This window comes from Pristiophorus japonicus, chromosome 4 (assembly GCF_044704955.1).
Source record: "Pristiophorus japonicus isolate sPriJap1 chromosome 4, sPriJap1.hap1, whole genome shotgun sequence".
NCBI classification, from domain to species: Eukaryota; Metazoa; Chordata; class Chondrichthyes; family Pristiophoridae; genus Pristiophorus; species Pristiophorus japonicus.
In genome coordinates this window covers 13,014,356-13,027,468 of record NC_091980.1, presented here as the reverse complement: position 1 = coordinate 13,027,468, position 13,113 = coordinate 13,014,356, and the positions used below count along the sequence as shown (strand labels likewise).

Sequence of the window (13,113 nt, the reverse complement as noted above, 5' to 3'; positions counted from 1 at the left end):
CAGTTCTGTTGACCGAGGGCCGTGCAGCTCTTTGTCGGCCGGCGCGGACATGATGGGATGAAATGGCCTCCTTCTGTGCTGTAAATTTCTATGTTTCTATGTTACTGCAGCTGTTTAGGTCCTATGCTAAGAAATGTCATCCCTAAATCTGTCCTTCGTTCCACCTCTCTCTCCTTCTTTAAGATGCTGCTTAATATCCAGCACTTTGACCAAGCCTTTAGCTACCTGTCCTAATATGATCTCTTTTGCCGTTTTAAAAACAATATTCGTTCCTGGGATGTGGGCATCGTTTGCAAAGCCAGCATTCATTGCCCATTCCTAATTGCCCGAGAGAAGCGGGTGGTGAGCTGTCTTCTTAAACAGCTGCAGTCCTTGTCGTGAAGCTACTCCCAATATTCATCTGATTCCACTCCTATGAAGCACCTTGGGAAGTTTTACTATGTTAAAAGCGCTATATACCTGCAAGTTATTGTTGTTGGTTCTCGAATACATTTAATGTGTTTCTACTATTTTATGTAAGGATCACCGCAGTCATCGATTCCTCTACTGTTGTAAGCAAGTTAGTAACCATTCCACCACGAAATCTTCTTTCTTTCCCTCTTAAACTGATATTAGCATATCTGTTAATTGTTCAATTTTCAATTTGGAGAAAGGTTACATCTGAAATATAAACCAATCTGCACTCTCTACACATGCCGACTGACCTGTTGTCTGTTTACAACATATTTTCTTTTGTTTCAAAATCTAGCTGCATTCACACTACAACTGATATATCCCTGCTTAGCCAAACCGCCATGAAAGGTTGACGTATTAATTGATGTTCACATTTTAGTTGTATTATACAAACTACAATGACGTTTTGTATAATAATAAGTGAGAAATTCAGTATTGACTCGTTTGGAATGCTACCTTTTACAAGTTTGAAGAATTAGTGCCAGGCGCTAATCACTTCAAACGTTAAAACATTCGATGTTTGCACTCCAAGAAGAAAGTAGAGTGCTAAGCCAAGCACTCAACTTCCTCCTTGAAGGGCATTTGGCAGCAGGCGACGCAGTGAGTTCAGCAGCACTGCAATCTGGGCCGTGTATGGGGCGCGTTGAAAGGCACCTTCCCTCCCTTAAAGAGAAGGGCCAGCGCTGCATGCTCTTGCAACGTAAAAAACAACTTAACTGGACCACGACGGCAGCGCGACCAGCCCAAAACTCAAGCAGAGTGCTGGCCTGATCGATCGCGGGCAGGATTTTCCTCAAAAAACGCAAGAGAAAAGTTACTTTTTTTTTACTTACCTCGGCCATTTTGCTTTTAAGCATTTCCCCGCAAAGCAGCCGGCTGCTCGATTCATGCCTCTTGCAACTGTCGGTGTTTTCACCCGGTGTTACGGGAGGCGGCGGAAGACAATCTCAAGCCCCGGGTGCTACGGGAGCGATGCGCACAGCGATGTTGTCACGATGTCCGAGTGAAGGAGATATAGGCACAATGCCGTAGCGCCCCACAAAATCCTGCTGAATATAGCAGGAGTCACTGATCACAACATGCGCAGTCGCAAACGCGTTTGCTGCCCATTATGGCCCCTGCGGGCATTAACAGGAGGCGCAATTGAACCCAATATAAATATCTTCAATTTCCTCCCCGCTTCTGAAGTCCCTGACTCATGTGCGTAAGTAGTTAAGGAAATTGTCTCGTCTACTGCTATATTGCCAACGTGTCAACCTTCAAGTGTGAACTTAGATCTGGCAAAGTAACTGAAGATGGAGTTCATCAACGACTAGCTCTGTGTTGAGCTCACCTTGCATGCACAAATTCTCGAGTACCATTGATAAGATATCGGAAGGAATGCAAAGTGGTATGCTGGTTTTCCACAATGGTTTGAGACCTCCCACAGTGCATGTCTAAGAAAAGTTAATTCAGGAGGAATTGCGAAAGGAAACAAGAAAACTTTTATATGGTTGTGACATGTCGACTTCAGCTGCTAAGCCATCAGATGCTGTCCCTCAGTGTACAAACTAGTTACTGTTCGAATAAGCTGTATACAATTACCTAGTCTAAGGCAAGTTCAAGAAATTAACTCTCTTGTCAGCTGAATGATAATTACTTGCAATGATATTGGTGAATCCAGAACCTCACAGATGACCGAATGTTCAGTTAAACTTGCCGGTTCGTAGTGACACACCACTTGGTTTGTTGATGTGGAAACAACAAACAATTAATTTGGAATAGTTCGATGGTTAAGATTCAGTGCCATGGAGGAAGAATGGATACAATCTCGAGTACTGTACTACACCATTGGCTCTCTCAACCTTGTAGACCAAAGGCTCACCAGGGAAGACTATGCTGGGAGCTGAGAGTCACACATTAGACACTTCTGTTCTTTCTAGTTAACGACACAAGAAAGATAGCACTGGAACCGTCAGTGTGTATTTCCTCGGGACTGCACATGTCTCGTAGCTTGAGAACATAATGTTAGATTGGGACTGGATTGTAACAGTAGTTCCAATGCCCAGCACTGGTTTCCCGCAACTTACTGATTATGCATTCTCATTCAGAAATATAATATAGCGAAACGGCCTATTGCAATCCAAACATTCGCAAAAGTAAAATCGTGATGCAGCTGCAGCATGTTACTTGCAAATCACAACTGCTAAATTTCCGCTATTCCTTTTGTTCCTTCCAATTGCTAATAATAAAAACAATCTACACTCCACAGAGTTCTGTCGAATCAATTAGCCTTTCACTAACCCAATTTATAATATGTGCTCGCCAATTTTTCGGTGGGATTGGGGAAGAGTGGTAGCAAATTGGAATGCAAACCGCTGCATATCCATAACTGGGAGCAAACCCCATATTTATGCTCTTAGAAATTTGCCAATCGCAGGACACGCTAAAAGCATTGCAAATTTAAATAGGTGAATACATATTTCTTAGCGCAGCCAGAGTATTAATTCCTTTCTTCGTCCCAGTGTAGCAGGACACAGTACGTTTCTATCGCCAAAATGATGCCACATTTATGTGAAGGGTCGTGAACGCTCCTCACTTATAGCATTATATTTGAGGCCAAAACTAATGCTAGATGGTCAAGAGGGCATACGATCAGTTGGAAGCTTCCACCCAACCGCCTCACCATTGCTCATACAAAGGCTGATTGAAAAACCTATAAGAATTGCGGCATTGGAGCTGCACATGTATTCACTCTGGAGTATGCGAAAAACTGAGGACGTCGTGGATAGCACGTTTAATGAGTTGGTCACACCGCAGGTAAAGGTTACCCACGCAGATAGGGAATGGGTGACCATCAGGAAGAGCATGGGAAGGAATGTATTGCAGGGGCCCCTGTGGTCGTCTCCCTCCAAAACAGATATACCGTTTTGGATACTGTTGAGCTGTTGAGATAGGTGGCTCATCAGTGAAAGGCATCAGCAGCCAAGTACATGGCACCAGGGTTGACCCTGCTGCTCAGGAGGGAAGGAAAAAGAGTGGGTGAGCTCTTGTAATAGGGGGTTCTATTGTAAGGGGAATAGATAGGCATTTCTGCCGCCGCAAACAAGACTCCAGGATGGTATGGTGCCTCCCTGGTGCAAGGGTCAAGGATGTCTCAGAGTGGCTGCAGGGCATTCTGTAGGGGGAGGGTGAACAGCCAGCTGTCGTGGTGCATAAAGGTACTACTGATATAGGTAAACAATGGGATGAGGTCCTACAAGCTGTATTTAGGGAACTGGGAGTTAAATTAAAAAGTAAGACTTCAAAAGTAGGACCTCAGGATTGCTACCAGTGTTACGTGCTAGTCAGAGTAGGAATAGCACGACAGTTCAGATGAATATGAGGCTTGAGGAATGGTGCGAGGGGATGGGATTCAAATTCCTGGGAGGTGGGTCCAATACAAACTGAGCGATCTGCACCTGGGCAGGACCAGAACCGATGTCCTTGGCGGAGTGTTTGCTAGTGCTGTTGGGGAGCATTTAAAATCATACGGCAGGGGGATGTCAATCTATGCAGGGAGGCAGAGGGAAATAAAAAGGGGAAAGAAGCAAAAGATAGGAAGGAGAAAAGAGAGAGGAGGGCAGAGAAATCAAGGGCAAAAATCAAAAAGTGGCACATTACAACATAATTCTAAAAGGACAAAGAATGTTAAAAAAAGGAAGCCTGAAGGCTCTGAGTCTCAATGCAAGGAGCATTCTTAATAAGGTGGATGAATTAACTGTGCAGATAGCTGTTAACGGATATGATGTAATTGGGATTACAGTGATATGGCTCCAGGTTAACCAAGGCTGGGAACTCAACATCCAGCGTTATTCAATATTCAGGAAGGGGAGACAGAAAGGAAAAGGAGGTGGGTAGCGTTACTGGTTAAAGAGGAGATGAACAGAATAGTAAGGCAGGACATTAGCTTGGATGATGTGGATTCTATATGGGTAGAGCTACGAAATACCAAAGGGCAGAAAACCTTAGTGGGAATTGTGTACAGACCAGCAAACTGTGGTCGTGAGTTTGGGGATGGCAGCAAACAGGAAATTATGAATGCGTGCAATAAAGTTACAGCAGTTATCATGGGTGACTTTAGGCTACATATAGGTTGGGCTAACCAAACAGGTAGCAATACTGTGGAGTAGGATTTCCTGGAGTTTATAAAGGATGGTTTTCTAGAACAATAGGTCAAGGAATCAACTAGTGACCAGGCCTAGACTGGGTCTTGTGTAACGTGAGAGGATTAATTAGCAATCTTGTCATGCGTGGCCCCTTGGAGAAGAGTGACCATAATATGGTAGAATTCTTCGTTAAGATGGAGAGTGACACAGTTAATTCAGAGACTAGGGTCCTGAACTTAAAGAAAGTAACTTCGATGGTATGGGACATGAATTGGCTAGGATAGACTGGCGAATGATACGTAAAGAGTTGACCATAGATAGACAATGGCAGACATTTAAAGATCACAGGGATGAACGACAACAATTGTACATCCCTGTCTGGCATAAAAATAAAATAGGGAAGGTGGCTCAACCGTGGCTAACAAGGGAAATTAGGAATAGTGTTAAATTCAATGAAGAGGCATATAAATTGACCAGAAAAAGCAGCAAACCTGAGGACTGGGAGAAATTAAGATTTCAGCAGAGGAGGACTAAAGGGTTAATTAGGAGGGGAAAATTAGAGTTTGAGAGTTAGCTTGCAGGGAAAATAAAAACTGACTGCAAAAGCATCTATAGATATGTGAAGAGAAAAAGATTAGTGAAGACTAATGTAGGTCCTTGCAGTCAGAATCAGGTGAATTCATAATTGTGAACAAGGAAATGCAGACCAATTGAACAAATACTTTGGTTCTGCATTCACTAAGGAAGGCACGAATAACCTCCGAAAATACTAGGGGACCGAGGGTGTAGCGAGAAGTAGGAACTGAGAGAAATCCTTATTAGTCAGGAAATGGTATTAGGGAAATTGATGGGATTGAAGACCGATAAATTTCTAGAGCCTGATAGTCTGCATCCCCGAGTACCTAAGGAAATGGCCCAAGAAATAGTAGATGCATTGTGGTCATTTTTCAACATTCCATGGATTCTGGATCAGTTCCTATGGATTGGAGGGTAGCTAATGTAACATCACTTTTTTAAAAAAGAAGGAAGAGAGAAAACAGAGAATTATAGATCGGTTAGCCTGACATCGGTAGTGGGAAAAATGCTGGAATCAATTATGAAAGATGGAATAGCAGCGCATCTGGAAAGCAGTGACAGGATCGGTCAAGTCAGCATGGATTTCTGAAAGGGAATCATGCTTGACAAATCTTTTAGAATATTTTGAGGATGTAACTAGAAGAGTGGATAAGGGAGAACCAGTGGATGTGGTTTATTTGGACTTTCAAAAGGCTTTTGACAAGGTCCCACACAAGAGATTAGTGTGCAAAATTAATGGGATTGGGGTAGTGTATTGATGTGGATAGAGAACTGCTTGGCAGACAGCAAGCAGAGAGAGGTAATGAATGGATGCTTTTCAGAATGGCAGGCAGTGACTAGTGGAGTACCACAAGGTTCAGTGCTGGGACCCCAGATATTTACAATATATATTAATGAATTAGAAGAAAGGAATTGAATGTAATATCTCCAAGTTTGCAGATAACACTAAGCTGGGTGGCAATGTGAGCTGTGAGGAGGATGCTTAGGGACTGCAAGGTGACTAGGACAGATTAGGTGAGTGGGCAAATGCATGGCAGATGTAGTATAATGTGCATAAGTGTGAGGTTATCCACTTTGGTGGCAAAAACACGAAGGCAAATTATTATCTGAATGGTGACAGTTTATTAGAAGGGGATGTGCAACGAGACCTGGGTGTCATCGTACATGAGTCATTGAAAGTAGGATTGCAGCTACAGCAGGAAATAAAGAAAGCATGCTGGCCTTCGTAGCGAGAGAATATGAGTATAGGAGCAGGGAAGTCTTGCTGCAGTTGTACAGGGCCTTGGTGAGACCACACCTTGAGTATTGTGTGCTGTTTTCGTCTCCTAATTTCAGGAAGGACATTCTTGCTATTGAGGGAGTGCAGCGAAAGTTCAGCAGACTGATTCCCGGGATGGCAGGACTGACATATGAAGAAAGATTGGATCGACTAGTCTGATATTCACTAGAATTTAGAAGCATGGTGGGGGGGGGGGGGGGATCTTATTGAAGCAGATAAAATTCTGACGGGATTGGACAGGTTAGATGCAGGAAGACTATTCCCGATGTTGGGGAAGTCCGGACCCAGGGGATCACAGTCTACGGATATGGGTTAAGCCATTTTGGACCGAGATGAGGAGAAACATTTTCACCAAGAGAATTGTGAACCTATGGAATTCTCTACCATACAAAGTTGTTGCGTCTAGTTCATTTGATATATTCAAAATGGAGTTAGATGTGGCCCTTACAGCTAAAGGGATCAGGGGTATGGAGAGAAGGCAGGAGTGGGGTACTGAAGTTGCATGATCAACCATGATCATACTGAATGGTGGTGCAGGCTCGAAGGCCCGAATGGCCTGCTCCTGCATCTATTTTCTATATTTCTATGAATATGCACTGTATTGTTATAATTATAATCTATGTTCATGTGTTCTCGAAAGTGTGATTAGTTAGTTGTTATAAATAGGTTTAAATTCAATCCAAAATATTTTGGTATTTCAAAATATATTTTGCAAATATGAAATGTTTTACATTATAGAGATAAAATGTAGGTTCCTTAAAATGCTGCAATATTTTTAACCAGCTCATCGAATTAGAAACAGCAAGGTTGATAAGTACATTCGCACAATCATGTGCGCATGATAGTGAATGATTATGGCAATGAATGAGCACTGATCTTGGAAAAGACCAGGATAAACATCTAGGCAGTATAATATAGATGTCCTGTACTTAGAAAGCACAAAGTTATCTAACATAACTTAATAAAGCTTCTCTCCTCTCTTACAGCAAGCTTACACAATTGGAATGTTTGGTTGGAAAACGTCATATGCTTAATTAATTTGACATGAATTATGTTGAAGAGGTCACCCAATAAAGACTCAAACCAAAACTATTCCTTTTTCTTCATACAGGAAGCTATTAGTCACTATCTCAGACGCCATGAAATGACTTTTTAAATAAAGCAATGAGCGAAGATTTAAAAATGTCATGTTACATGTTATTTTAATCCAATCACTTTCAGATTAATTTTACTGAGATAATGTTTTCATTTAAATAGTGAACAGAGGGAAGATATACAAATGCGCCAAAATTATGGCAGGAGAAATTCGGCATTTTAGCGCCCCCAGTTAGCGCTTGATGAGGCTACTAACGTTGCACTGCAGCGGTGCAAATCCCATTCCACATGGCAAATTCGCCGGCCTTGTAGCGCCAGTGATAACGCTGAGCACTTCAGCGACTTTCGCCAAGCAGATCGTAATGTCAGCGAGCATACAACGCTCCTTGTGCACCCGACCTTCAAACTTCACTGGTGCCTCTTCCACCTTACTCCCTCATGCCAACAGCGCCAGGAGCTGGAGGCTTGAATCAGCTGGCTGGTAGCTGACAGGACGCTACTTAAAGAGATGCGTCTCAGCTGTCAAGGACCTTAGGTCCCAAAAATAATATGAGTGGCTGAGAGTACAGGATGTTTCTGCAGCTAATTAAAGGCTGCTTAGTCCCCAGAGTGTTGCGGGACATCGAAGGACTTTACAATTCAACCCTCTGCATGTCACTGTTCCGCACTCCCAGGATTATTGGGAGCTGGTGTTTAGACTCCATTGATCCTCCCCTTAAATGGCTTGAATGCACCGTCCCCAAACCTCACTCTTGTTAAACAACACCCCATCTATTTATTGCTTGGAGCCTAAGACAACTCACTAATGCCATTAACGCATGATTTAGTGCTCTACTCCATTCTTTGAGCGCTGAGACTCAATTTAGCAGACAGCGGGATTGATTGGTGCCTCGAGCTATCCTGTTAACTTCGCAGAACTTAATGCCCCAATCGGGGTGATACGAATTCCTAACCTATGAAGTCTTTGAGTTCGGTTTAATTCTATTTGGGAAATATAGCACTGTAAGTAAAGCAAAAATTTCTAACAAATTTTGTTTGTTGTCATATGCCTCTCATTGACACGTTTATCTTTACCTATTTGTTGCAGTTTATATCTGCCTAATCACCAGAAACCCGAGATTATTTGTGAACTCCTACGGGACAGACTTTGTCCGAGCACCTTTGCTGTTAATTTAAAAAATCCCTACCTTTTATGGCTGGAAATTTGTTTTAACTAATATGGCAACGCTTCCTCACCTTTTGCTTTTTTATATGTTCTCAACATTTTATATCCATACATTCTCTCTGTCTATCTGTCTATCACAGTCTATTTGTCAAAACCAAGTTTCTGTCAACTGTTTAATTCTAATTATGCTTGGATTCCCCAAACTTTTGTCTCATGCTTTGTGCATGCACAGGAATACTTTCAATGCTGACAATTTAGAATCATCAGCAAATTTCCATTTTATGTTTCCGATTTCTTTGTTCAGAGTCATTGTCCTTAATCTCTCCCCTACCTGACTGAGACAGCTCTCTCCATCTCCCTCCATATCCCTCTCATTTACCTTACCTTCTCAACCTTTACAATGCTTATTCTGAACCCAGCTGCTATCGGTGACATGATAGGTTGTCTTGTAATATTATTCCTTCCTAATTTCTCTTTTAATATTATACCTTCTCACTACTATAAATGGTGCGTGCACTTAACATGTAACTTTATTTGAAGTCCTGAAATAGTATTTGTGTCAACAGATTCGTTGTAATTTCAAACAATGCAATCTCTAAATTTAGTTTGTTTTTATTTAGTTGGATCGTTTAGACTTATATATTTATTGTTATAGTTTGTATTCAGGACACTGCCAGATTAAGGCCAGTAAAGTATATAATCTTAATGAAGCTGAGCAGTTATGGCACTTATACTAATTATTTCTATGGATACAAGTTCGTGCCTTCCACGTAATGTAAATGTTTCAATTGCTATGTTGTTTTTGATGATGATAGCAACCAATGTATACTTGAACCAGGTCAATAATCCGAGCAGATTCTACATTTCTTACAGAATCTGGTTGAGCACCACCACCAACATTTTTTACAACATGCCTGAAATTTTGCTTCAAATTGTAAGACCAGATCTCCCTATTTATATATGTCATTATGTCTCCTTAACTTTTTAGAGTCAACATGCCTCTCACCTCGTGAAATCCAGGAGTGTCTTTTCTCGTAGATTGTGATGACTTTCCATGTTCTGCGGTGATACATGAGCCATTCTTAATATTAATCATGGGTGCGACCGAATCATGTAACTTTAGAAACATGAAATCATTCATAGCTGGATCTGGACATACTTCATAGCGATATTGTTGTGGGAGAGTCTCGCTATCGTACGCATCTGTGTAATTGGGTGGCATTTGAAGATGCACACTAGCCTTTTGAATATCATGGAGCGAGTCTTTTCTCGCAAGGTATGAGGAGTTCCAACAACAGCAGTAATTATTCATTTCATTTCTATCTCCCTGCACCTTAATAACGAGGATTATAATCACCACAAGTAACACGAATGAGGACGAGCCAAATGCAACCATTAAGTAAAATTTTAAATCATATTTCCATGGGCCAGAGGTCCGCAACATACCGATATTATTTGCGTTTTCTGTAGTATCATCCTGCACTGACACAGTGAAGGTGAGTGTAGATGAAAGGGATGGGGTTCCATTGTCCCTCACCAAAATTACGATGCTTTGCCTCAGTGAATCTTTATGCTTAAAGCGCCGAATAGTCCAGATTTCCCCAGTTTCACCAGCCACAGTAAACAAACTTTCATCAGTGGGCTCACGGAGTTGGTAGGAAAGTTCAGCGTTCTCTCCAGAATCGGCATCGGTGGCTATCACTTTTGTAAGGAAGTAACCCGAGTCCGCAGATCTTGGAATTGTGTCCTCTGCTGCAGACCCTTTATTTGGCAAAGGTGACACGATCACAGGGGCATTATCATTCTGATCTACGATGATCAGATTCACAATTGCATTACTGCTGAGCGGAGGGGATCCAGCATCCTTGACTTGGACATGGACTTGAAACGTTTCAAGTTGCTCATAATCGAATGAGTGGTGAGCAAACAGCACACCATTTTCCGAGTTGATTGAGACGAGTGTGGATGCAGGCAAACCGTGTACCAGGCTTTGCAAAATAGAATATGTCAGTTTCGCATTCTGATTGGAATCTAGATCAAAAGCTGACACAGAACCAATTGAAGCACCAATAACATTATTTTCCGTCACATACATGGTGAAGGAAGGCTGCGTAAAGCCTGGCGCGTTGTCATTTATATCTGAGACTTGAACTCTGATATTTTTGTTGGTCGAGAGGGGAGGGGAGCCTGTATCCGTGCATGTAACGGTGATGTTGTAGTCTGACACCTTTTCACGATCTATATCACCATGGATGACTAATGTGTAGTATTTATTGGAAGAGCTGTTAAGTTTAAAAGGTATATCTCTGGGGATGCTGCAATCAACATCTGTATTTCCAGAATCACGGTCTGTAACTCTTAAAGCAGCTACTGCAGTGTTCGGCGAAGCGTCTTCTGGAATGGTGCTCGACGTATAACTTGTTATTATTTGAGGATAATTATCATTAACATCAGTTACCATTAGCAAAACCTTACAGTATACTGCCACTGCATATGGACCTCTGTCCTTAGCTTGTACCGACATCTGATAATTATCTGCTTCTTCAAAGTCCACACGGCCGGTTACTCTGATTTCTCCGTTTGTTGAATCCAAACTAAATACCTCACGCACTTTCTCAGGGGTGTGGTCGCTAAACGAATAGATTACCTCACCGTTTTGGCCTTCGTCGATATCCACCGCAGTTACTTTCACAATCAACGTGTCTTTTGGTACATTTTCGGCAGTGGTGATTTGATAAATGTTTTGTTCGCAAACCGGAGCATTGTCGTTCACATCAAGCACAGTGATCATAATCTGGGCAGTACCGAATTTCTCCGGGTTTCCACCATCAAACGCCGTCAGTGTTAATCGATGAGTCGGTTGTTGCTCTCGGTCCAGAGGCCGTTCCAGCAACAGTTCTGGGATGCCAGTTGTTTCGCTGTCCGAATAAGATTTTAAAGTGAAATGCTCGTTTGGGCTCAGTTGGTAGGAGCGAACACTGTTGGTCCCAGCGTCCGGGTCCCGAGCACTCTGGAGTGGGAAGGTGGTTCCGACTGGTGTCAATTCTAATATTTCTAGGTCAACCTCGCTTCTCTGGAATGCGGGAGCGTTGTCATTGATATCTAGAATTTCAACTTCAATACGATATATCTTAAAAGGACTCTCCATCACAGCCTCTAAGATTAATACGCAAGTGAGGCCTTGTTCACAAAGCTGTTCCCTGTCTATTTTTTCTTTTATGAACAAAATTCCCGTTTTTAAATTCACGGCTAGATATTCTTTTTTGTTTTCAGTTACCATTCGAAACCTGCGCACGCGTAACTGTTTAACATTTAAACCCAGGTCTGTAGCTATATTTCCAACAAAGCCACCGAGATCTAATTCTTCAGGAATTGAGTAGCGAACGTCCCCACGTACTGAATCGGAAAGATATATGAGTACCAGAGAAAGAACGAGCCATTGAGAGATTCGGCTGTTTAGCAAGAAGGCCATTCTTGATCAAAGTATTGCAAATATAACTGCCAGATTCTCAGATGAATTTTAGGCCGCTTGATGTAACGACGAGAACGTAATTGTTTATTACCTTGTTTATCCAGATGAAAAGCTTTATATTTCGCACAACGCCAAGAGATCTTTGACAAAGTAGCCAAGAAAATTCGTCCAAATTCTCTTAGATTTTCGCGGGCCCTTTCTTACAAGCGAATCGACAGAGTGGAAGATGAATGCTTCTTGTTTCTGCGACACTGCGCAATGTGTGGTGTAGGGGTGGAGTTTGGTGCTGGATCCTCAGCCACACATCCTCATCTCATTGGTTGACAGCAACACAAAGAGACTCGGCCAATAATAACAGCAACCATTCTTAAAGCAATACTGCCTCTACCGAGCACCGGATGAATTGCTTTGTGCATTTAAAGTTGTGCAACTTTAATTAATGTTGCTCTGCAACATTAATTATTTGCTTTAAGTGACTTCCGCATTAATGTGTGATATAGTTAGTACTATATTTTACGTATCTGAACACCATTCCTTTAGAGTAAAGTTGTTCATCATTTAGTATTTCAACTAAAACCGATCTGGTGAATGAAAATATATTTTCGAGTTACTTTGGCAGATGATTTATAGGCTTATTTATTTTTTCACTTTAACATCGGTCTGTGCATGCGAGATTTTTAGTGTAAAACGTTTATCCTCCCTGACTGGCTGCTTTACCAGTTTAAACAAAATATAGTGGAGGTGTTTAAAATAATAAGCAGGTAATTATTCATCAGTAAAAACAGATTTTTTCTTTTGGCAGTTTTATATACAATAACAACTCTTGCGTTACGAGAATTTCAAGAAAAAGACCCACTATAATTTTTACAGCACATCTGGCGATGGGCAGGAACTACTGACTTACTCGTTTGTACACGACGATTGAAGCCTGCAGTGTAATATGCGT

General features: G+C 41.8%; 2 protein-coding genes across 2 annotated transcripts in view; both read right to left on the bottom strand.

Moving 5' to 3' along the window:
- Positions 1–9,130, bottom strand: part of LOC139262420 (uncharacterized) — a 41,030-nt gene extending 31,900 nt beyond the window's left edge. The window contains 1 exon segment of the mRNA XM_070877615.1: positions 9,075–9,130. Within this exon segment, the coding sequence (XP_070733716.1) occupies positions 9,075–9,130 (56 nt within the window).
- A 541-nt stretch (positions 9,131–9,671) lies between these two features.
- On the bottom strand, positions 9,672–12,167 carry LOC139262419 (protocadherin-10-like). Its single transcript, XM_070877614.1, has one exon. It carries the CDS (start codon positions 12,165–12,167, stop codon positions 9,672–9,674), a length of 2,496 nt encoding a protein of 831 aa, XP_070733715.1.
- Between the last annotated feature and the right edge of the window lie 946 nt (positions 12,168–13,113).